The 25,362-nt window shown below is 34.4% G+C and overlaps 1 protein-coding gene and 1 pseudogene across 4 annotated transcripts in view; both read left to right on the top strand.

The window, feature by feature from the left end:
- The window catches only part of LOC148619152 (uncharacterized), a 20,977-nt pseudogene extending 6,080 nt beyond the window's left edge, over positions 1-14,897 (top strand). The window contains exons 4-5 of the transcript XR_015921545.1: positions 12,302-12,373; positions 14,329-14,897. The product of XR_015921545.1 is annotated as an uncharacterized LOC148619152 (transcript). The remainder of the gene's footprint in view (positions 1-12,301; positions 12,374-14,328) is intronic.
- The window catches only part of LOC148619151 (phenazine biosynthesis-like domain-containing protein 1), a 27,726-nt gene extending 2,364 nt beyond the window's left edge, over positions 1-25,362 (top strand). Inside the window, exons 2-11 of one of the 3 annotated variants that reach the window (XM_088578749.1) lie at positions 12,302-12,373; positions 20,426-20,542; positions 21,096-21,192; positions 21,429-21,527; positions 22,100-22,212; positions 22,977-23,006; positions 23,236-23,324; positions 23,605-23,798; positions 24,216-24,278; positions 24,945-25,362. In XM_088578749.1, coding sequence (XP_088434875.1) covers positions 20,453-20,542; positions 21,096-21,192; positions 21,429-21,527; positions 22,100-22,212; positions 22,977-23,006; positions 23,236-23,324; positions 23,605-23,798; positions 24,216-24,278; positions 24,945-25,057 — 888 coding nt within the window. In that variant the 5' untranslated portion in view covers positions 12,302-12,373; positions 20,426-20,452 and the 3' untranslated portion in view covers positions 25,058-25,362. The other 2 variants (XM_088578747.1, XM_088578750.1) reach the window with 2 other exon arrangements.

Genomic DNA, 25,362 nt, shown 5'->3' with positions numbered 1-25,362 from the left:
TGAACTCAAGATGTTTGTGCAACCAACAAGTTTGCTTTCAGTAAACAAAAAGCTTTTTAGGAACTGGAAACATTCTATCTATATTTAGTAAAAAAAATACTTACCGTAACTTACTATTCAGATTATACAAGTTACTGCCGAACAAAAAATTTAAAGCTTGTTGAAAAAAGAAATTCAATGAATGAACTTACAACTAGTTGAAATAGAACAGTTCTAATATCAAAACAAATTAAGATAGCTAATGAGTAGTTTAAATAGCTCTCTAGGTAGACATCTGTCCAACATAATACCAATATGTCCTACTTAACTACCACAGAACACCTGTGTGATCTTTTGGACACCGTTGAAACACCTGTCAATTCCAGTGAGTTTGGGTAGCTTGTGATTTACTTCTGATTGGACAATACTGTTCATTGTATTTGTATATCCATAAACCAAGTCTTTTTTTTTTGTTTCGTTTCAATTATTAAATTGAACTGTCGGTTGATTTTTTTATATAGATGCACATACTTAGTTAAGATATTCTCTCTGGCTGAAGTAGTTTTAGACCTTAAATTAGTGATGACTTCATCACAATTTTGCAAAATGATTAACTGCTCAATTTGAAATTTAAATGCACTAACCCTTCTAAGAAGGTCCTTCTTTATATAAAACATTTAAAAAAAAACTTTGTTCAAGAAATGTTTATAAGATGATTATAAATACTAGTATCTCATTCTTACAATTTTCTTTTGTTTCTAGTGACACTGTACATAAATTGCCCCAAAATATAAACGTGAAAATGTACCAGTATAGACAATTAATCAATTATTTGAGTAGTGAGTTGTATTTACTAAATGATAAGTGAACAATTTGGGACCATCTCGAAAGTTTAACTACCCAAGATCTTACTTTATATTAATACAAAAAGAAAATAAAAATCAAAGATATACTTTGATAATTTGTTTTAAATTATTCAAGTTTATATTTTTATGTGCTGCTATAATTCCAAATGCTGGTAACTTTTGTTCCATATAAAATTTCATGCTAAATTTCACAGTTTTTAATATTGAAAAAAACATTGATGTTTTGTTATAACATGAAATTCTGATCACTGCCTTTCCAGGTAAAGTATGAAAGAAATAACACAAACCACGAAAATCAAACAAACAAACAAAAAGTTCGCTTATAAGATATTCAATAATGTCAAAATGCTGACAATTTCAACATAATAATTAAAAACCAAATTACCACATTGTTTAACAATAACATAAATGTGATGAATTTATTTGACAAAAATCCAAGACGGGAAAGGAGTCATGGCCATCGCCACTATACGTCACCTAAGTTACATGATGTCTCCATAGATGGTCTCCTTCCTTTCATACAAAAACCTCTTGGACTTCAGCACATTAGAACCAAACTTTATTCTATACCTCTCACTCTACTACACTCCCTTTACAAAACAAGTCTTGACACTCCTGTTTCTGACCCCACCTCATCATTATACAGACTTGTTGCCATCATATTGGATATTGGTTTCCACAGACTCTTTAAACCAGTTTGTGTGAAAAGTCAAGATGAAGAAAAACGATCATTTCTTCCACTACCGTTTGTCAACAAAGGTATAGATGCAATTAATTTGGCTAACATACTCCATCACAAAAACGTTACCAACAAAATTCCCCCATATTTCAAAGACAAATCCATACCAATTATTTCATATTCCTATACTTCACCCATCGCATCCAAAATTTTCAATTATAAAAGGCTATTGCAGAACCTCGAGATTGAGGACTTCAAGGCAAAACCACCTGACTGTTCTTGCAAAACCTCTCCATTCAAATAATATCAGTTTTCAAAGACCCCGATGTAGCAAAAACGTTGTCTACTATACATGACAAGTACGTTGTCGTACCAGCAGACAAAGCCCAAAACAACATTGTTTTTGTCTGCAAAACGTTTTATATCCAATGTTTATTATCAGAGGTAGACGTAGAAAATAATAGCAGTGATAAGACCTACACTGCTACCACTCTCTCCAAAGAAGAGATTGTGGAAAACCATAATTCTGTGCTATCCTCGTTTGGTCTCTCTACCAAGGACGATGCTTGTGATTTACCGTCTATGTACTGGATTCCTAAACTCCACAAGAATCCATACAAACAACGTTTCATAGCTGGATCTGCAAAATGTACCACCAAACCTCTTTCAAAACTTTTAACTTCTATACTCACAACTGTCAAAGAGGGTCTACAGTCCTACCACAACACTTGTTACTCCCGTAGTGGTATTAATTCAATGTGGATCCTGAAAAATTCGAAAGATCTTTTGGAGACAATCAGTTCAAGACTATTATCTGAATATAATAGCATTAAAACCTATGATTTTTCAACACTGTATACTTCTATTCCCCATACTCAGTTAAAATCCCGACTTAAAAACATTATACATCGTTGTTTTTCCAAAATAGATGGTACACCTAGATACAAATATACAGTTCTTGGTAGAGATTCCTCATACTTTGTAAGAAATAATTCCAAATCATCTTCCAAATATACAGAGGAAGATGTTTACAAAATGCTGGAATTTTTAATTGACAACATATTTGTCCAGTGTGGTGGACGTGTTTTTCAACAAACGGTCGGCATTCCAATGGGAACAAATTGTGCTCATTTACTTGCTGACCTATTCCTTCACTCTTATGAGGCTGACTTTATAGCTGATCTGATCAGAAAGAAAGAATATCGTTTGGCTAGATCCTTCAATCTCAGTTTCCGCTATATAGATGACGTATTATCTTTAAACAATCCTAATTTCGGAGATTTGATACATCGCATCTACCCCAAAGAACTTGAGATAAAGGATACTACAGACACTGTGAAGTCGGCCTCATATCTTGACCTACACTTAGAAATCGATGGTAAAGGAAAACTATTGACCAAACTTTACGACAAACGTGATGACTTTTCATTCAGAATTGTCAACTTTCCTTTCATCTGTGGCAACATCCCTTCAGCTCCTGCGTATGGAGTGTTCATATCACAACTCATACGTTATGCCAGAGCTTGCCGAAACTACGCAGACTTTTTGTATCGCGCTAGAGCTCTAACAAATAGGCTTCTGGAACAGGGTTATGTTGCTACAAGATTGACATCATCACTACAGAAGTTTTATGGTCGTTATCATGAACTCGTGGATCGCTATGGTGTATCCATCAGCACCATGAAAACTGATTTATTCAACGGGTCATAGTTTTCCTTCCCTCGTTTGTCTACCCCGGACTTGACTTTATGAACAACTCGACGGTTGTTTCTAGAAAAGCGGAGGACGCTTACCCTACCGGTGCACCTGGTCCATGCTCCCAGTTTTTGGTGGAGTCCGTGTTGCTCATTTACTTTTGTTACTTTGTATGTATGATTTTAGTTACTTTGTGTTCTTTGTTGTGTATGTCTGTTTTCCATGTCTGGTCTTTGTCCCTGGATTACATTCTTTTGATTACCGCTATAACCTTGGTTCCCTTGATTACTCTTTAAAGAAGGAAAAAAAAGTTTTTTTTACAGTAATCATCTCAGCTGTTGCATCACAAATGGAAAGTTCTGGAAATTGTTCACAATAACCTCTACATTTTTTTTTCAAGTAGCTCTTTATCATATTGAAACAGCTTTCACAAGTGTTCAATGGAGGATGGTGTGGAGGTTGAAAGAGAAGTCTAACACCAATAATTGGTAAAATCTGTCAAAGGTGACCCTCTGTAATTCGTCCATGGTGAAAACCACAGTTGTCCTTGATTACCATGTCTGCTCTCTTTAGTATTGGTTGCCCATATCTATTTGTTTGCAGCACGGCTTTTACATAGAAGGCAATTAATTGCTGACCTGTTGAGGGTCCATGAAGCAAAAATAAGTGCTTTGATTCCAAGAGGACCATTTAATAAATTAATAGTGAATGTTGCATTTGATGCATATCATTGTAGTTCCACTGCCTACAGCTAATTAATGCTTGACCATATTTTCTATTTCCATTTGTTCGAACAGCTCCTGCTTCATCAAAACAATGTAAAGTCATTTGATTTGTATTTGAAATTACTTCTACACAATTGTCAAACAACATCTGTTTTCTTTTTGTTAGAGCCTCTTGTGGACGCACTGTTAGCTTTTTTCTTGTGAAGTTCATGATCTTTAGTACCTTTGATAACGTACTGTCAGACAGGAGTATATTGAGTTTTTCCACCATTTATAAGGATTATTCTCTGCTCCTCTGCTGTTATCGACGGTTTTCTGAATTGCTATCAATAACAAACTTTTGCTATATTAGCTTCTTTTCTTTTACAGACATATTGATTTTCGTTTTCTATAGTTTTTTTTCAAATTTTCTTCTTACAAACGCCAACATTCTTTCCAATTTTACTCAGCGAGTTTCAATTACATAATAATGCAATAATTTTGGCCTTTATTTCTGTTGAAATAGATTGTCCTCTCCTCAAATATCTTACAAACCTATTCTCTTACCCTTTTTTTTTATCAATTTTTACGTTTTTGATTGATTCAATTTCACCAGAAATTATATATGTAATGTAAAGCGCTTAATGTTATATAGTTGTTAAATATAAAGCGCAATATAAAAGCTTATGTAATGATAATAATAATAATAATAATAATGATAATAATAATAAGGTGAAACCATATCTTTTTCTGTTAAATGTACATTGTCCTACATGAACTTGAAAAGGGATTAGATAGGGTGCATATAAATTAACTTCTACACATACAATATTTAGATTTTCAAAAAATAAGATATAAAGTCATTCTTCATTACATAAGTATATATTTGGGTATGTATATTTATCAAAACATAAAAAATACAGAAATAGCTATTTTTTTTTACTGAGAGCCCTTGGATTTTATGACACTGTAAGCGGTTTTTTTTAACATCAAAATGTCTCACTTGCTGAAAAGAGACAAATGCAAGGAGTGATAAGGAAATTGAACGACCAATTACGCCTTGTGAATAGGGACAATACTAACGATCAACACAGCTTTAAAAGTTTTTAATAAATTACAATCTGGAAATAAAAAGGAGTTTGGAAAAAAGAAAAATTTGAAAAATTTGAAGAAAGTTCTAAACAATCTGAAGAAGCCATCAGATAAACCTTACCAGAAGGAACCAAAGGAATAAGATTATCATATTGTTCTTTGCCTTAAATCAGAAGGCAATATGGGGAAAACTTCATGTCCAAATTCTCCGTGGACTAACTATTTTAGATGTGGCCAATTTAAAAAAAGAATTCACTCTGATTTTAACCGGGAGAAAAGAAAGGTAGAAGACGAGACCAGAAGTGCATAAAGAGAAATAAAATCTTTACAACAGGATTATAAAGCCACGATTTTCTACAGTGGTATTAACCATTCATTTAACCTGCGATGAGTATAAGGCTGAAAAATATTATTTATAATCCTGCCGTGATAATGAACAATGAAAGATTTACTTATATTAAAGAAACATTTAGATACCAACGTCCAATTCGACAATGGTAATGACCTGGAAGAATTAATTAAGATTATTAATGACAATGAGAAGGAAATACAAAAGGAACATGCAGTGATAAAAAAAGGGAACTTTGTCCCCCCCCCCCCGAAAAAAATCGCTCAAAGATAATAGTGATGAAGACAGCTTGAATATGCTGTAGTTTTGAAAAAGAAAACGTCTTGCAACAACTCAAAATCATCAGTACTTAGACATAAACATCTTAAAACGACGAAGTTCCCCTCTGATGATGTTTCCTCCAAATTTCTTCCCTCATCCTGGTTACCTTTATATGATGCATCCAGATATTCAAACGTTAAAACATAGCATTTCACCACTTGGAATTATAAATCTACCATCTATATGTACTATAACATCTCCATCTCAATTACAGAGTAGTGCTAGTACACTGCACTTGCATGCTGAAGCAGCTACTAAAATTTCAGTTAATCCACAGGGAAAGGAAGAAGAGTATTTTGTGTTCTTGAGAAGAGCAATGCCATCTAGTGGCAATTATTTGGGTTGTGTTTAATATATAATTTTTTTTCAAAGTATAGAACTGGGAAGTTTTTATCCTATACTGACTTATGTTTTGTTTAAATAAGTACAAAAAAGATAAGGGGGATTTGTTATTAAATTTGTTTTAAAAAATATTATTTTCCATTAATAAAGGTAACAACAAAATTACCGAACTCTAACCTGATCCATAATCATGTAAAGTTCAAAATGAATCTGTTAAAATAGAAATTACACCTCCGGAGCAGCTGTCTTGACTTGGTACAGGCATTTCAATCAAAATGGTGGGTTAAATCTAGGTTTTCCAGCGCGCTAAACCTTCCATGGTGGTGTAAATATACCAGTGGTTATTAAATAGTATTTCCATGATATTGTAATAATTGGAAATCAGCGGTCACATCAGTTTACAATTTACAAAAAATAATCATTACTAATCATTTTAAAAGAAACAGTACTTTTCAACCAAAGACTGATGTCTAAAAAGAGATCTTTTGAGACGCATTTCCTCATACTCCTGATTCAGGAATCTGTTACGCAGATATTTATAGTGTTTAAGGAAATCAGAGCAGTTAGTACTTACTCTACCGTTGCCAATCAATTTAAAATATAAACACTATATGTAGGAGGTGAATGTATATTGCTGCACATTTAAAAAAGATTGATGATATTAAAATCAAAGTCATCTTTTCATCATAAATCTTAGTGCTAACATGATCACTGTTGTCATCTTTTTTATTTTTATTCTTTACGAAATTCTGAAGGTATTCAGTTTCGAATGAATATAAAAAACAAATCGGCTAGGAGAGGAGCACAAATAGTGCCGACTGGAATACCTACTTCTCCGAATGTGACAAATATGTTATCAATGAGGAAATCAAGCATATCGCAAACCTGCTTTTCTGTGTAGCACACTTTGCCCACATGCAATGTTTTAGAAAATATGTGGATTTGTAACCAAGAACAACATAATTTTTCGAAACAGCAAAAGATAAACGAATAAGTCCTTTCATACGACATTTAAATTTATCCAGTTAAGAATTGAGAAGTCAAAAGTTTGGCGAGAACTAACCTCCGAAAAGCAGGATTTAAGGTTTTGAAGTAAATCTTTAGAAATTTCAATTATCCACATGACTAAAGCCACTACAAGAGTAGTTGGTATTGCAACTAGTTTGTTGTTCATCCTTCACTTCGGACCATTTCTTTGTAAAGGGAAATGACATCTTCGTGGAGCAAGATAAAGATCCAGCTATATGCCTTTTGGTATGGATTCTTATGAAGTTAGGGGGTCCAATACAAGTAAGGTAAGTCCTCACATTTTGTTTCGATGTCGAGAGAAAACATGAAGGACTTATGGGTTTTTAGATTTCATCTTTGTCCGCAGTAGAACGTTTGTATGTGGCATTACCGTGGATGTTACAATCAATGCCCACCCAATTCCTTAATAAGGCAATGCGCTTTAAAATCAAGTACAATTTTGTTTGAAGCTTTGTAGATATGATTATAAAGTTCTTGGTAGAGATTTATCATACTTTGTAAAAATAATTCCATATCATCTTTTCCAAATATACAGAAGATGTTTTCAAACCGCTGGAATTTTTTTTATCGACAACATATTTGTCCAGTTTGGTGGACGCGTTTTTCAACAAACGGTCGGTATTCCAATGGGAACAAATTGCGCTCTTCTACTTGCTGACCTATTCCTACACTCTTATAAGGCTGACTTTATAGCTGATCTTATCCAAAAGAAAGAACATCGTTTAGCTGGATCCTTTAATCTCAGTTACTGCTATATAGATGACATACTATCATACAACACTCCTAGCTTCGCATCTACCCCAAAGAAGTTGAAATAAAGGATACTGCAGACACTAATGACTTCAGCACATTAGAACCAAACTTTATTCTATACCTGTCACTCTACTGCACTCCCTTTACAAAACAAGTCTTGACACTCCTGTTTCTGACCCCACCTCATCATTATACGGACTTGTTGCCATCATTTTGGATATTGGTTTCCACAGACTCTTTAAACCAGTTTGTGTGAAAAAGATCATTTCTTCCACTACCGTTTGTCAACAAAGGTATAGATGCAATTAATTTGGCTAACATACTCCATCACAAAAACGTTACCAACAAAATTCCCCCATATTTCAACGACAAATCCATACCAATTATTTCATATTCCTATACTTCACCCATCGCATCCAAAATTTTCAATTATAAAAGGCTATTACAGAACCTCGAGATTGAGGACTTCAAGGCTAAACCACCTGACTGTTCTTGCAAAACCTCTCCATTCAAATAATATCAGTTTTCAAAGACCCCGATGTAGCAAAAACGTTGTCTACTATACATGACAAGTATGTTGTCGTACCAGCAGACAAAGCCCAAAACAACATTGTTTTTGTCTGCAAAACGTTTTATATCCAATGTTTATTATCAGAGGTAGACGTAGAAAATAATAAGACCTACACTGCTACCACTCTCTCCAAAGAAGAGATCGTGGAAAACCATAAATCTGTGCTATCCTCTTTTGGTCTCTCTACCAAGGACGATGCTTGTGATTTACCGTCTATGTACTGGATTCCTAAACTCCACAAGAATCAATACAAACAACGTTTCATAGCTGGATCTGCAAAATGTACCACCAAACCTCTTTCAAAACTTTTAACTTCTATACTCACAACTGTCAAAGAGGGTCTACGGTCCTACCACAACACTTGTTACTCCCGTAGTGGTATTAATTCAATGTGGATCCTGAAAAATTCGAAAGATCTCTTGGAGACAATCAGTTCAAGACTATTATCTGAATATAATAGCATTAAAACCTATGATTTTTCAACACTGTATACTTCTATTCCCCATACTCAGTTAAAATCCCGACTTAAAACATTATACATCGTTGTTTTTCCAAAAAAGATGGTACACCTAGATACAAATATATAGTTCTTGGTAGAGATTCCTCATACTTGGTAAGAAATAATTCCAAATCATCTTCCAAATATACAGAGGAAGATGTTTACAAAATGCTGGAATTTTTAATTGACAACATATTTGTCCAGTGTGGTGGACGTGTTTTTCAACAAACGGTCGGCATTCCAATGGGAACAAATTGTGCTCATTTACTTGCTGACCTATTCCTTCACTCTTATGAGGCTGACTTTATAGCTGATCTGATCAGAAAGAAAGAATATCGTTTGGCTAGATCCTTCAATCTCAGTTTCCGCTATATAGATGACGTATTATCTTTAAACAATCCTAATTTCGGAGATTTGATACATCGCATCTACCCCAACTTGAGATAAAGGATACTACAGACACTGTGAAGTCGGCTTCATATCTTGACCTACACTTAGAGATCGATGGTGGTAAAGGAAAACTATTCACCAAACTTTACGACAAACGTGATGACTTTTCTTTCAGAATTGTCAACTTTCCTTTCATCTGTGGCAACATTCCTTTAGCACCTGCGTATGGAGTTTTCATATCACAACTCATACGTTATTCCAGAGCTTGCCGTAGCTACGCAGGCTTTTTGTATCACGCCCGGGCTTCTTGAACAGGGTTATGTTGCTGTAAGATTGAAATAATCACTACAGAAGTTTTATGGTCGCCATCATGCACTCGTGGATCGTTATGGTGTATCCGTCTGCACCATGAAAACTAATTTGTTCATCGTGTCATAGTTTTCCTTTCCTCTTCCGTGTACCCCGGAATTGACTTTTATGAGCAACTCGGTGGGTGTTTCTAGAAAAGCAGAGGACACTTACCCTACCGGTGCACCTGGTCCATGCTCCCAGGTTTTAGTGGAGTCCGAGTTGCATTCATTTGCATTCATGTTTCTGAAAGGGTTTCCTTTAAGATTACTAAGTAAAAAGTGGGATTTGGTTTTTGTGGGGCAAAAAGAGTTCACAATGTTAGGTGGTTATGATTCTGATGGTGTTATCCATGATATTTTTAAATTTTACAACCTGCAAAAATTAAGTGCGACTATTGCATTCTTGCGTGAAGTGAGCTGCGCAGGCGTTGAAACAGACATCGTACCTTACGATGAATGGAACCATCCAAAGATCGATTTGATATACGTCACAACAATAATCAAAGGATCCAATCGAATGCTGGGAATGTACCACCTCAGTCTGGTACCCGGTTAACATCTAATCATATCACACTTGTACTTAGTTCAATTCAAGAGCTTATTTTATTCTACACATAACTGTAAGCAAATGGCACAGGGCGAGGGAAATACACAATCGCTGGCCATGTACATTCTTTGAAACAAAATCAACGCAGACAACAGCTTGACAAACATTATAGAATTTCGATTTCGCAATCAAGACATTAACTTACGTTTGAGCGTGTCATAGTTTTCCTTTCCTCTTCCGTGTACCCCGGAATTTTGAAGGGATTTTTTGAATAAAAAAAAATGAACAAATAATACTTTATTGAATAAAAAAATATAATAATTTTAGTACTCCCGAAAATCACAAATGTTTCAATCAACATCCGATTTTCTAATCCATATAAAACAATCAATAGATCATCTGGCGCAATATCTCCGCAAAGAATGGAACAACTTATCGTTACTTTGTTTCAACATAGAAAAAAGAGAGAGAAAAAACACGTACGCCTAACTTAGATACATTTTCAAATGTTCATATCATTTACCTTCGCTTGTGAACTAAAAAAAAGCTAACGTTACTTCTATGATTGAACATTGCACTGTACATTTAAGCATTATGTTTGAATTGTTGAATTCCCTAACCGTCATAAACCGTTACTTTGTTTGGTGCCTGCCAAATAGCCACTTTTAAGTTTGGCCTTATGACGTTAAAAACCTCTCTGGTTGTAGTTAAGGTTTTAATTTACAGGAAACTGTTTTCGGCAATGTTTAGTTTAGGGCTGTGGCAAGGTTAAAAATGTAACCAATACCCATCTGAATAAAAAATTCCTGACACGAATTTCTCCGTTGAAACGATAAATGGGACAGTTATCAACAGTGACAAGATACCCTGGCTCCAAAGCTGGAAATCCATTTTCAGAAACGTTGTTTGCGGCCTCTTGAAAAAAATCAACAAATGTGTCCGCATTTGATGCACCATCTTACAAAGTTCATATGATTAATACCATTTATAGACACCATCAAATTGGGTTTTCAATTAGTCTTTCAACTTCAACACATCTTCCACCAGCCAGACTGTGCATGGCCGTAGTTTCTAAAAAGAGGGGATCATTGTTTTTACGTTGACACTAAAAAAAGGTTCCTTATTTTACCACGGTTGACAATATTCAACCTAAGTTACGTTAGAATTTTATTAAGTCCACCAGCAGAAGGATAATAATATGAACGTTTGAAAATGTCTCCGAGTGATATGTGCTTTTTTTTCTTTCTTTTTTATATCGAAATAATGTAACGGTCAGTCTCATATTTCACGAAGATATTACGCCGAATGATTCAGTGATTTCTTTTATATACAATAGATTGAAACATTTGTAATTTTCGTGAGTACTAAAATTATTGATTTTGTTTATTCAATGAAGTATTATTTGTAAAAGTTTTTTTGTAATTAAAAATCCATTCCCAAACCTTCTAAAATGTTCATGTCTTGATTGTCGCTTCGAACTCGAGATTATCTATATATAATGTTTGTCAAACTGTTGTCTACGTTGATTTTGTTTAATGGGATGTATATGGTTATCCCTACAATTACAATTAGCTTATTTATTCATTGAAATTAGGGTGTGCTTAAACCAACCGATATGATTGGATGTCAACCGATGACCAGCAAATCCAACCAAACTGATTAATAGTATCCATAAAGACTATATTCATTTTTAAATTCATTTTTATTGTGAGAAGGACTGCTGCTACTTGTTTGTATGTGTCCCTGAATGTTATCATACTTGTATTGCCTAAATTGTGTAGTTTATGTAGATTAAAATTTTGCCCACAGTGCGTTATTATTTGAAATATGTTATTTGAAGTGGTAGCATACACAACTGTAAATATGCTTTTTGTTTTGTTCAATTTAATTATAGTGACAAGTTTGATCCAGTAATGGCCGTTCATTCCGTTAATGCATTAATATTCTGAATATTACCAAGCGGTACTTATTGTGTCCGTCTATTGCATTATTGTTGTTAATCACGGACTCATATTTATTATTCTAACTAATCTTCTTTAAGTGAAGACTGAAAATTTACTTTTTCTTCACGTTATGTTAGAAAGAAAAGCAGACTATTGCTATCATTTTATCCGAGTGTACTTTTACTTTTTAAGGTCAAGGCTCATCATACACGCGTTGGGGACGTAAACAATGTTCTGCTCCTAACACTGAAACTCTTTATTCGGGTATGTATCATTATACAAATGTAGCAAAGCATTGAGCCCTCAAATTACAACACATAGATACAAACGGACTGCGTCATTTAAATCAGACAGTTTCGTACGTAAAAACAAAATCCACATATGTTAACCTGCGTTTGTCTTTCGCGATACGCGCCTTTTAATATCATAAACTCAATTTCATCGGGATCTGCAGCAAGTCAAAATGAATTTGAACATTATTCGATAATGTGTAAATTGTGTGTCGCAAAAAGGAAGGAAGCTCCCTAACTGTCTATTTTTTTCTATAGTTTTCTTTAACTTTTTTCCTGCACAAAATATAACGAAATATATAAAAAGAATGTTATTTTAAACATATTTTATTTCAAAGAATACGTCAATATTATACATGATATACATGATATGACAGTGTAGTAAATAAACACAAGGATTCGGAAACAAGCCATATGGTTTTGCTAATCCGTCTCCAAGTAAAGGACAAAATACATCTCAATACATTCAGAAGCATGCTCTGGAATATTGACAAATACATGTACTATAAGTGTAATGAAGTTAGAAAGGGTTAACTTATTGGGGAAATATCAATTACAGAAAAAAAATATAAGGAGAAAGAATATTGATTATAAAGAAGAAAAATATATAAAAAAATGAAAAAAAATAATAATAATAAATAAAAAAAAATAAATGAAAAAAACAATTAAAAAAATATGTAAAAAGTAGATGAAATGCACTCAAAAGATAGCATGTATACAAATTATATTTTTAAGCGTTTACAAATCGTTTACTCTTTATAATATAGGATTGCACCTTCAGGAAAAGTTCAGTATTTTGATCTGTTGATAGAGCATCAGACCCATTTAGGAGAATATCAATGTCAAACTGAAAATTAAAAGTGTGAATAGTGGTACGTCGTAAATCAGAATAAATATTACATTCAAGTAAGAAATGGCTGTTCGACTCAATTTGTCCGCAAACACAGTTTGGGCTACCCACGAGGTCACGTCTGAACAGGTGTTCTTTGAGTGAACTACTGTTCATTCGCAACCTGGTGTGCAATACCTGACCTAGCCTGCTTCCAATATTATAATATAATGGCCGTTGGCGTTCGTTCGAAACATATAAACGCGCTTTGAAGGCATGTCATTATCTGGAATTGCGCATTTCGATCGGAAGGTTATTCCACAATCGAATAGTGGACGGCAGGAAGTAGTTCGAAAACAAGGATGTCCTTGTTCGTATCTCTACTATGTCATTAGATTGACGGTTAAAATGCTATGGATGTTAACCCGCGCGTCTGGTACAAGGGTACTCAAATATTCGGGTGTGTCACCATTTATCATCTTATAAAACATCACAAGCTTGTGCTTTCGCCTTCTATCCGCGAGCTTTTCCCATCTGGTTTCCCGATATAGGCTGTCTAACGATATTAATTTGGTACCACCAGTTACGATACGCATTGCTTCTATCTGAACACCTTCGATCTTGTTAATCAAAATCTGTAACCCGTTGTCCCAAACTACATCTCCGTTATTCTAAAATAGGTTGTACCTGTCTGACATGTTTACGTGATACTAACATCGCTTCCGTCTTTTGAGGATTAAACCGTACAAGCCATCGTTAGGCCCACTGGTGGATCTTTTCAATATCTCTATTCAGTGATAGTGCCGCGTCGTTAGGAGAATGTTAGTTTTTTTGCAAGCTGAATTTGGCGAACTTTCCTATACATGATATTCAAAATTTCAAACGTAAGAGCACTTCTCAATAAGTTTCTTAATCGAAAAATGTTTTCCTTTGTACTGCTATATATTTCAAAAAGAGCCAGAGATAAGCATTTAGTTTAACAATGGTGAAAAAAATTAAGTAGCGTGGATGCACTGAAATCCTTTTTTCAGTCTGACAGGAAGCTACATCTTGCAAAACTATTCGGGATTTCTGTCCTTTACAACTTTCTTTGATTTCAGGATTCACTTCCGGTCAAGAATATTCCCACGGCATTTACTACGGTGGGCCAGCCAACATTCTCTGTCTTCCAAATAATCCAGATCCTTCAAACAAAACAGGTTTAGAAAGCAGTTTTTTATACGGGTCAGAGTTTCAGAATAAAAACTTTTTCGGACTTCATGCTGAAGATGAAGACATACCTTGTGCTGTATGCTTCAGTACAAATACATCGGTGTCTATAATGATTCCAGGTAAAAGTACCTGCTACAGCGGATGGAAAAAGGAATATGATGGATACCTAGGATCCGGTAGCTAAAGAGTCAACCTACATATGTGTGGACAGAAATCCAGAATATCTACAAGGTGGAGAACGGAACAACAATGAAAACTTATTGTACGGAACAACTATAAAGTGTGGATCGTTGCCGTGTCCTCCGTATGTAAATAACCAAGCCGTCAATTGCGTAGTCTGTTCGAAATAAAATAACTAAAAAATAAGTATAGAGTCAAAACTGATTCTTTATATATGTTTTATTTTGTTGTTCATAAACATGTTTATTGTATGTAAAAATGCTATTTTTGCAGTGCATTTCAATTTAGATTTAAAAAAATCACGATAACAATCACATTCTTCATCGCGAAAGCATTTATTCAATATGGAATATTAGGACTCAGCTTACTACAACAAAATACCATTCCTCCTTTAAAAGAATCCAACTTATCTAGAGCTTTTAATCTGTAAAATAACAAAGAATACTAGTCTGGCTTTTATCTTCTTAAAACTGAAAAAAGCGAAATAAAAAGGGTTAAACAATTACTAGTAATCACGCCTCTTGTAAAATAAAGACAACGAAGAAAATAAAACAAATAAAACTGATTGGCTAACAAGATAATTTTTGCATTTTACCATAGTACTCACTTTTTTGTCCTGCGTAGGATTTTGTCCTAGTGTCAAAAACGATTTTTGTGCAATAAAAAATAATAATAATAATAATTTTTTAATATTATACAACACCTATTACACTACATTTTGCACTAGAGTAAGTCTTTCTCAATGTTTATACTCTCATTGGACCCTCTGTGACTTTTCTAAGAAATCCTGCCTTTTCCATTGAAATAATAGGAATTTCTTGTCCGCATCTAAATTATCGTAGATTCCAATCAGGGTGCGTCTTCTCCTCTACCATAGTCACACCTCGGACTATCTGTGGCATTATGACAGCTAAAAATCTGACGAAGGACAGGAAACGTCACATGTCTCTAAAACAACTGCCTTGTTTTTACATGTTAAATTAAAACTGCATGCAACATATGTCGTTTTTACAGAAGCATATTAGGGCCACATAAACAGTTCACTTTTATTTTTATTTTGCAACTTTTTTTCTGTAAATATTAAAAAAATGACGGTTTCTTCAAGTTTTCTATTATGGTTTTCAAGATATTAGTTGAAATCTTGATTTGTTTTAAACGTCATTTTTCGCCTTTCAAGGATGTTAAATCTTTATAACAAATGAAGGAGTCCTCATAAAAATTTAACACGAGAGCACTTGTAGGACTTAATATAAGGATCATTTAATAAATTTCAGCTTTCGTCCTGTGATGGTCGTTTAGTCCACATTGCCAAAGGTCATCATTTAGAGTCAATCGTCGTCGTCGTCGTCTTTTAACAATTTAAAAAAAAAACATCTTCTCTGAAATTACTGAACAGAATTCAATGAAAGTTAACAAGAGTAATCAAGGGAACCAAGGTTATAGCGGTAATCAAAAGAATGTAATGCAGAGACAAAGACCAGACATGGAAAACAGACATACACAACAAAGAACATAAAGCAACCAAAACCACACATACAAAGCAACAAAAGCAAATGAGCAACTCGGACTCCACTAAAAACTGGGAGCATGGACCAGGTGCACCGGTAGGGTAAGCGTCCTCTGCTTCTCTAGAAACACCCGCCGAGTTGCTCATAAAAAGTCAAGTCCGGGGTAGACAAACGAGGAAAGGAAAACCATGACCCGTTGAATAAATCAGTTTTCATGGTGCAGATGGAAACACCATAACGATCCACGAGTTCATGATGGCGACCATAAAACTTCTGTATTGATGACTTCAATCTTGTAGCAACATAACCCTGTTCCAGAAGCCTATTTGTTAGATTTCTAGCGCGATACAAAAAGTCTGCGTAGTTTCGGCAAGCTCTGGCATAACGTATGAGTTGTGATATGAACACTGCATACGCAGGTGATGAAGGGATGCTGCCACAGATGAAAGGAAAGTTGACAATTCTGAATGAAAAGTCATCACTTTGTCGTAAAGTTTGGTCAATAGTTTTCCTTTAACATCGATTTCTAAGTGTAGGTCAAGATATAAGGCTGACTTTACAGTGTATGTAGTATCCTTTATCTCAAGTCTTTGGGGTAGATGCGATATATCAAATCCCCGAAATTAGGATTGTTTAAAGATAATACGTCATCTATACTGCGGACATTGAGATAAAGGATCTAGCCAAACGATATTCTTTCTTTCGGATCAGATCAGCTATAAAGTCAGCCTCATAAGAGTGAAGGAATGGGAGTGAGGTGTCATTTAATATACAGCATTTCCATTGAACGTGCGTCCATCTGTACTGTATTATGTTTCTATTTCAAAGCTCTGCATCCCTGTCGCACCCAGTAGTAAACACCGCCTTTATAAGCAAATTAGTACAGTACTTCGCGTAATCGTAATGAATAGTGTTCATGCCTTTTGATTTTTTTTCACATCCTGTATAGCTGAGCTTATAAGCTAGCGGAGTGACATGTAGTAAATCAGGGAGCTGTTATAGGTGCAGTGCGAGTAGATTGATTGATTAATGGGGATTAACACCCGAGGAGCAATATTTCAACTATGCCAAGGTGATGAACTTAAAATGGGTGATAAAATGAGCATTTCCAAGAAATGATGAGATGAAAAATGGGATGGGACATAAGGATAACTAGGATCGGCAAATTTTGATTGCCACTGGAAATAGGGAAAGATAGGTTGGGTCGGGCAATTTAGCCTCCTCCTGTGGCGTGGTTGAATGTTTCCTACTTCGATAGATACCACAGAAGGTTTCTTTAACGTGCTGGGAACGTGGCATTTTCCCCAACACATTGCACCACTATGGTTTGCGGTCAGATTTATGTAATATGGCCTGACGACCCCATGCAGTATGTAACATGCCAGGGGTCCCCCATTCAACCACCTTGGGCATACAACCCGATCAAGGCTCTCAGCACCATTAAGTCGCTTTTTACGACAAGCTTAGTGCTGCTGCTTCTTTTGACACTCGGACCTGCACGGGCCTGTGCGTGTAGAGAACAAGTTGCTGTTATTTCCATATGGAACTTGACGCGTCCTTCCTACAAAGATGAAGATTTGTTTTTTTTTTGTTTTTTGTTTGTTTGTTTGTTTTTTGTTTTTGTTTTTGTTTTTTTTTTTTTTGGTTTCGTTCGGTAGTTTTATTGTTACCCTCCACTTGTATTTTCTTAATTTTAATTGTATTACATGTAAGTTCCTTTTTTTCTTTTATTTATTGTTAATATCAACTATAATATTTTGACAAGGGGCGGGGGGGGGGTAACTCCCTACATACAGGGTGTGCATTTCTTCAGAAATGAGCATCTTATTTCACCTGGTAGACATATATTTACCCCGAGGTTTGACTATTGATTTTACCGATTCTAATTTTTTGTTGCCCGTTTGTGTTAAAAAATATAGACAATGGCAATTTCAAACTTTCCATTTTTTATCTGTTATACGGACTTTCCTTGTGACTATTCCTTTTTATTATTGCCTATTTTTTCAATTCGGTAATTTTGTAATTACTCTCCTTTCCTCTTTCGTCTACCTCTGACGTGATATATTTTATGAGCAGCTTGGCGGGTGTTTCTATAAAAACAGAGGACTCTAACTCTTTCATTTACCACCATATTAAACAAATATGAAGTTCACGGTTTATGCTGTTTTAATTATTTTGTGATTTCCAAATTATAACATGTGAGTTATTTTAGAAGGATTTACTTGAAACAACTGTTATGCGCTTTAATTGAATTGCACATTTAGTTTGATTCCAACTCAATCATTTTTTAGTTTAGTTACTTAATTGCTTCCCTGGTCTGTCCCTTGTTTATGATTTTTATGCTCATATAGATTAACTGTCTAACGACGTAGATGGGATTGATACATTTCCATTAAATGACTTAATACAATTGTACTTACTTTTACTATATGTACATGTAACCAGTAGCTAGTAATTTTTGTTGTGATTAAAAAAAAACAAAAACAAAAGCAAAGCAAAACAAAACAAAACAAAAACAAAAAAAATCAAAAAACAAAAAACGAAAAACAAAAACGGGTGATGCGTTTGAAAACACCACAGTAAAACTGATAAATGTTTAATTAATGAAGTGTATAGATATACTTTTTTTTTATACAGAAACATATTGGAACGTGGCCATGGGAACAAAATTGTCCGCCACGACCCATTATTATTATTATTATTATTATTATTATTCGTAAAATAAGTGGTTTTTTGTTTATCAATACTATTTACATCGATATAAATAGTATTGACTGTGTAACTTTCATTATATCTAATACATAGCTTGTAAATAATTTGTCCGTGGGATTCTGTCAAAGTATACGCATAAGGTTTATATACTCCTAACTTCATATTTCCCTGACCCCGACCACACAGGTGTGAAAAGTACATGTACATATGATCTAGACTTTTTTATTTGGTTACGTACACGTATGGCCTATTAATTGATTGATTGAATGAATGCAGAGGTGGATTCAGTCAGAATTTTGGAAGGGGAATCCACGGAGGTATAACGAAAAAGGGAGGTCCTGTGTTATTATTAGGTCATTTTAGCACAAATAGTTTGCTAGAATTTACCTCATTCTCCCACAAATTGACAAATTAATTGTGTGTGTGTGTGTGGGGGGGGGGTTAAATCCACGGTTGATTGAATGTTGGGGTTTAACGCCCGAGCAGCAATATTTCAGCTATATTCAGACGATGAACATGAAATAGATGACAAAATGAACATGAAATGATAATAACGAAATGAAAAAGGGGATGGGACACAAGGACAATATGGTCGACAAATTTTGATTGCCACAAGATAAAAGGGAAGGATAAGTAGGGTCCTGTGGCGCAGCGCGAAAGTTTCTACTCCTATCGAATGTAACAGCAGGGTTCTTTAACGTGCGAGGAACGTGGCATCTTTCCCAACACGGTACACCACGATGGTTTGCGGTCAGGTTTTCCGTATTATAGCCTGACAACCTCAACATGTAACACGTCAGGGGTACCCCATTCCACCACCTGGTGCACACATCCCAGCTGCTGTGGGCAGAGCGCCTAGCCCCCCGGCTAGGTTTCTGAGCACTATTTAGTCGCCTTTTACGATGAGTTTAGCGCTGCTGCAGGTCTATTCTTTTGACACCCGGACCTGCACGGGGATAACATACATTTCGATTCTTTTCTACATTTACCTGCATTTCATTTCCCTGTCCATTTCTTACCCTCAATAGTAAACACTGGTAAGTTATTGCCACATAAGCTTGTGTTGATAGTGTTTAATGTTAGTTTAAATCAGTGAAAAACTACATTATTTCCAAGGAATATATATAATCGTTAGACTAATATTTTCCGATGTTCCACAAAACCAGTGTCAGCTAGGCAGTGTATTTAAAGCACGTTTAAAAAACAATAGCTGTTTTAACTGTTTGACCTTACAGTTACAGAACAATTAACATAAAATCTTCTTGTTTGTTTTTGTCGCACAATGATATTTGTATATAAAGTGCCAAGCTCTTGTTTCGTGGGCATTGTAATTGGACGAGCCTAAACATGTGATAATGAGCTTAACCAAGTTAGAGTTCGGTGTTGAGTATCGTAATGTACATGGACACTCGATGATTGAGAGTGCGTCTAGTAATGAAATTTTACTTTTCTTTGTGTAGTTAAGAATGTTAGGTCCGCATGGTAGATTCTGTAGATTTATATTCCGTGTGGGTCTTTTGAAAAGGTGCGCTGGAGAAGTACGCATAGATCTTTGTTTTCAGTATGTCATTATTTCTATTGATAGGGGTTCTGCTATAAAAACGGCACCGTAATGGAATTACCAATTTATACTGTTGATGCATTTACAGACGTCCCATTTCAAGGAAATCCTGCTTCAGTTTGTTTGCTGAAGGATGAATCGGTTTGTTATCAATAATATCACATTTCCATCGGCATTGTTGGCAGATAGATTTTCTTCATTAGAAACGGAGCTTAAAATAAAAAAAGAAAGATTTGAACTGTGAATCGACCATATAATTTGTTATACGAAACACTGGTATAATTTTCATTTTAAATACTTGTCGTACATAGTGCAAAGCTCAGTTTAAACGGGTTTTTCTGTTTTCTAAACTATAGAATAAGCCAATTGTTGGCAGATAGATTTTCTTCATTAGAAACGGAGCTTAAAATAAAAAAAGAAAGATTTGAACTGTGAATCGACCATATAATTTGTTATACGAAACACTGGTATAATTTTCATTTTAAATACTTGTCGTACATAGTGCAAAGCTTAGTTTAAACGGGTTTTTCTGTTTTCTAAAATATAGAACAAGCCAATTCATTTCTTTGTTGAATTACTTGTCTTGAGTTTTATCTGTAAGAAAAGTTGATATCACTTGTTAATCAGTAGTGTTTTAATTATATATGTATATATATACATGTTTATTAATAACCATGTAAAATGGTCATTCCAGTCATTACCAGAAGACAAAATGCAGAAGATTGCATCAGAGATGAACTTGTCAGAAACAGTATACATTATCGACCGACACGACCTTGGATTTATTGAAGGTCAATTGAACTTGAAATTAGAATATTTTCGTATCATATCATTTTTTTGTGAATTATTGAATTTTAAAAGGAAAAAGTAGCTCATAAATCATAAAAATACTTTTGAATACAAGTACAATTTAAGAATTGGTTTTTGTTATCACAATTAATTAACGTATATTTAGATTCTGTATGTTATGTTTAATTTGCCCGCTTAAACTTTTGTCCACATATGTTTGATAATTTTATTTCGGTAGGCAACAGATTTGGCATCCGATGGTTCACACCAACAAATGAGGTGAACCTATGTGGACATGCTACAGTCGCCTCTGCATCAGTTCTTTTTTACCAGCTAAGTAAGTATTGTATTTTCTAATATATTAAAACCTATTGAGACATCTAAAGTTTCCTACATATGTGAAAAATCATCAATGTATTTTTCAGTATACAACTGTACATTTATAATTACAGTTATTGTTACCTGTAATCCAATCAGGTGTTTCCAATCTTGTTTACCTGTTGGCCATGTGCTTGGATTCTGGTGTCTCAAATAGATGCGAACCTACATGTATTTAGAAATTTCTTACATAATCAATTCTGTTAAAATACTCCTACGTTTTGTTTTATAACTGTTACTATTTTCCAAATGTAGTTTTCTATATGAAACAATCAACTTATGAATATTACAATTCAACCCATTAACCTACAAACAATTCAAAGCGTGTCGAATACAATTGAAAGATAAACTATTATATTTGAAGATTTGGAGGCGTCAATGGATATGACGCCGAAAGTGACCGGGTACTCGTAAAAAATTTAAATTGTCCATTGTGGGATTTATATCCTGAAATTTACGATGTTACCCAGTTAAAATCCACCTTACAATGGATGTTGCATTAAAATATCCATCGATCTCTGTTTCTTGTAGATAACAAGTCAGATTCTATAACTTTTGATAGTGCTAGTGGGCCGTTAGTTACTGAAAGAGCACCACCTAACGGAATCAGAATGAACTTTCCCCTTAATCCTCCAGAGCCACAGGTAAGTAATGTGGGCTAATGTCTACCTTGCAGACCGGTGTATACTTTACATATATAGATGTTTATTCTACAAGTATTATCTACTCGGTATCTTCTTCCTGTTATTGGTGAAGTAGTGCCAGTTTCTACCATTTCTTTTCCACGAAGTGTTCAGTTACAGTTTTTCCCACTTTTAGTGGGGTCGGAGTTGCTCATGGACTTTTGTTACTTTGTACGTATTATTTTTTTTATTATATGTTCTTTGACTTGTTGTGCGTGTCTGTTTTCCCTGTCTAGTTTTTGGTCCTGGATTACATTCTTTTGATTTCCGCTGAAATCTTGGTTCCCTTGATTATTCCTTAAGCATATTGTAATCATACTAGACTGTGTGGTTTATGCTAATTTTCAAAACTATTTAACGAATGGAAATACGAGAAAAATTGGAGAAGATTCATACGTCAAGTTCTTTCGAATCTTGTTTCTTAATTCTTATTGGGATGTAATGTATTCTAATTTGTACGCTTATATAGTAAAAACGGTTAAGAAAATGCGATTTCATAAAATGCAAGTTGATATAGGTACAATCAGGCAAGTATGGTTAATATACACGACGAATCAAAGTGAAAAGAAAATGTCTCTTAGATGTTTTAATTAAAAAAAAACTTTCTCAAAATTTTATATATATTGATCACAGAATAATTCATGATGTGCACCTGATCTGTTCCAGTCATGATCTCTGTGGGACTATACATGTGTTAAAACAACTTCTTATTATTCTTTTTACAGAACAGACAAGAACTATCACATCTACTAAAGGTAAACATTATTACATACGTATTTTTGAATAATTTTGTTTGGATACATTCCCATCAAAGTGTCAATACAGAGTATAAACTTTGTCCCCTAAGAAGTCAGTAAGTAGTGATTTATGTTATCCTTCTTCATAAATAATGCAAACTGTTTAATTGGAGGGTATATATAAATGTAAATGAATTGTATTTCTTGTTTTAGATTTCATTTTTCATAAATTATTTTATAAATTTAGTTAGTGTTGCCTGACGATAGGATTCATTCTGTACATTATTCAAAGACAACAAGGAAACTATTGGTTAGAATGTCGGACGATAGCAGTCGGTAAGTAGACCGCTTCACATAATATTATGGTAGGAAAACTGAAAAAGCAACTTTTTTACATATGTATATTAGCATTGCATTATTTATGTTAATGTTGTTGTTCCTTTGACCATAAACCATCATGAAACCTACTTAAATTCCTCAAACTTTAACCGGTAGAAAAGGAAAACATGAACATATGGCAATGAGCATTTCTATGTTTACATAGTTACTCATAGTTTTGCTATAACTTAGTTTAGAATATGAACTAACTCTACTGATCTCCGATTTTTTTTTATAGCTCTGACCTTGAATCATTAAACCTGGACACAACAGCCATGATGGCCGCTGAACCTACTGGAAAAGTGAAGGGCGTTATTATTACTCTGAGAGGTAGGAGTGACAATGGCTGTGCTGACCAGTCTGGGGACCAGTATGATTTTATTTCACGTTATTTTGCTCCATGGAACGGAATACCAGAGGATCCAGTGACAGGTAAGGATGCTTAATTGTCGGATATGATGTATAGCAACAACCTTCTTAAAAAAAAACCTGAACATCTTAAATCTTAAAAAAATTGAGATTTTGAACCGAAAATAACATCTTTCTTTATGTAACTTTTTGTGTTGAAGGCGATTTCGTGTCTGATGAAAAGATATTCAATTGATCAAACCGATGATTAACACTCAGTGTGCAGATTTGGGTTAGGTTATGAAATTGTCCCATACTTCTCTGGTGTTTCCTTTGCGAAATATAATAAAACTATTAACTGTTAACTTAATCTGTCTTTTCAGTTGTGTCTGTGTTAAAAACAAAAAAAGAAGAAATAATTTAGGAGTATGCTAACATGTTATTCATATTATAATACATGATTAATTTTTAATTTTTTTATCTCCTTTCTATTCTCTACAGGTTCTGCTCACACAGTAAGTGGTGCCTACTGGGCAGATGTTCTACAAAAGAAAACATTATATGGTTAGTTTTTATGTCCCGCCTTTAGTGTAATACTTTCGACCTGTTTACATATCGACATCCTGTTTTCCATACATCTTTTTTGCTTTGAGGTGGGGGCATAGAACATAATTCTCATAAACCCATCACTGTTTACCATTTGAAAAATATGCTGCTTCGGTATGATGGCTGTGGCACGTGTAACATCTGCGACAAGCTTTGCACCTTCTTCCTGATTGCCGTAGGGCTTTTTTATGGTTCTTAAATCAAAAATCATGGCAACCCTTTGTTGAAAACTTATAAAATTTGGTGTACGGTTATACAATGATGAAGATGATACTGTTATCCATAAATTGTTGTTGTATTTTTTATGCTTTAACGAATTTCGTTTCAGAAATATCCCTGATCCTTCATGGCAACGATTTAAAAAATGTTTAGTTGCAACACAATGATAAACAACTTTGGACTTCTACCAGCCTCTTGTTGTTTACTGGATGTTCCAATTTAAACGTTCATACTGAAGCTTCAGGATTTTGTTTTTCTCAGTGCGTATGTTTTTTAAAAAAATTGAGAACACAAAACCACTTAATTAAGAAATTATTTATACAGTGTATGCTATAGACTTACCCAGTTTTAGCTCTCATTTTGAATCGGTATTACTGGAGTATCTTTATATGTTATATCTTTCAGCCAGACAGTGTTCTAAACGAGGAGGTAATGTTAGGATAGAAATACGACATGACGGAAGAGTAGATCTGACGGGACAAAGTACTGTAGTTCTGAGAGGTTCATTACTGTTGTGATAAAGAAAGGAGCATGGTGATAACCCATTCACGGACGAGAAGAAATGAATGATTATATTGCTTAACCATTATGTTTTGAAAGCTTAACACCCTGTGTTTATTGGTATGATGACATTTCTTCTGTTTCATTCATTTTAATACATCAAGCAGATGGAACATAGTTACAACTTGAAAAGATTTTGACAATTCTATATTATTCATATTTCAATCCGTAGTGTAAAATCACTGTTAACTAGGTAGATTGGCAGACACACGGTTTCACTCATTTACACTTCTACGATTAAAATTGGGATGTGGAATTTTAA

Source organism: Perna viridis, chromosome 4, assembly GCF_037379345.1.
Source record: "Perna viridis isolate PV_CMFRI_1.1 ecotype Kerala chromosome 4, ASM3737934v1, whole genome shotgun sequence".
Classification (NCBI taxonomy): domain Eukaryota; kingdom Metazoa; phylum Mollusca; class Bivalvia; order Mytilida; family Mytilidae; genus Perna; species Perna viridis.
This window is presented reverse-complemented; position numbering and strand designations above follow the sequence as displayed.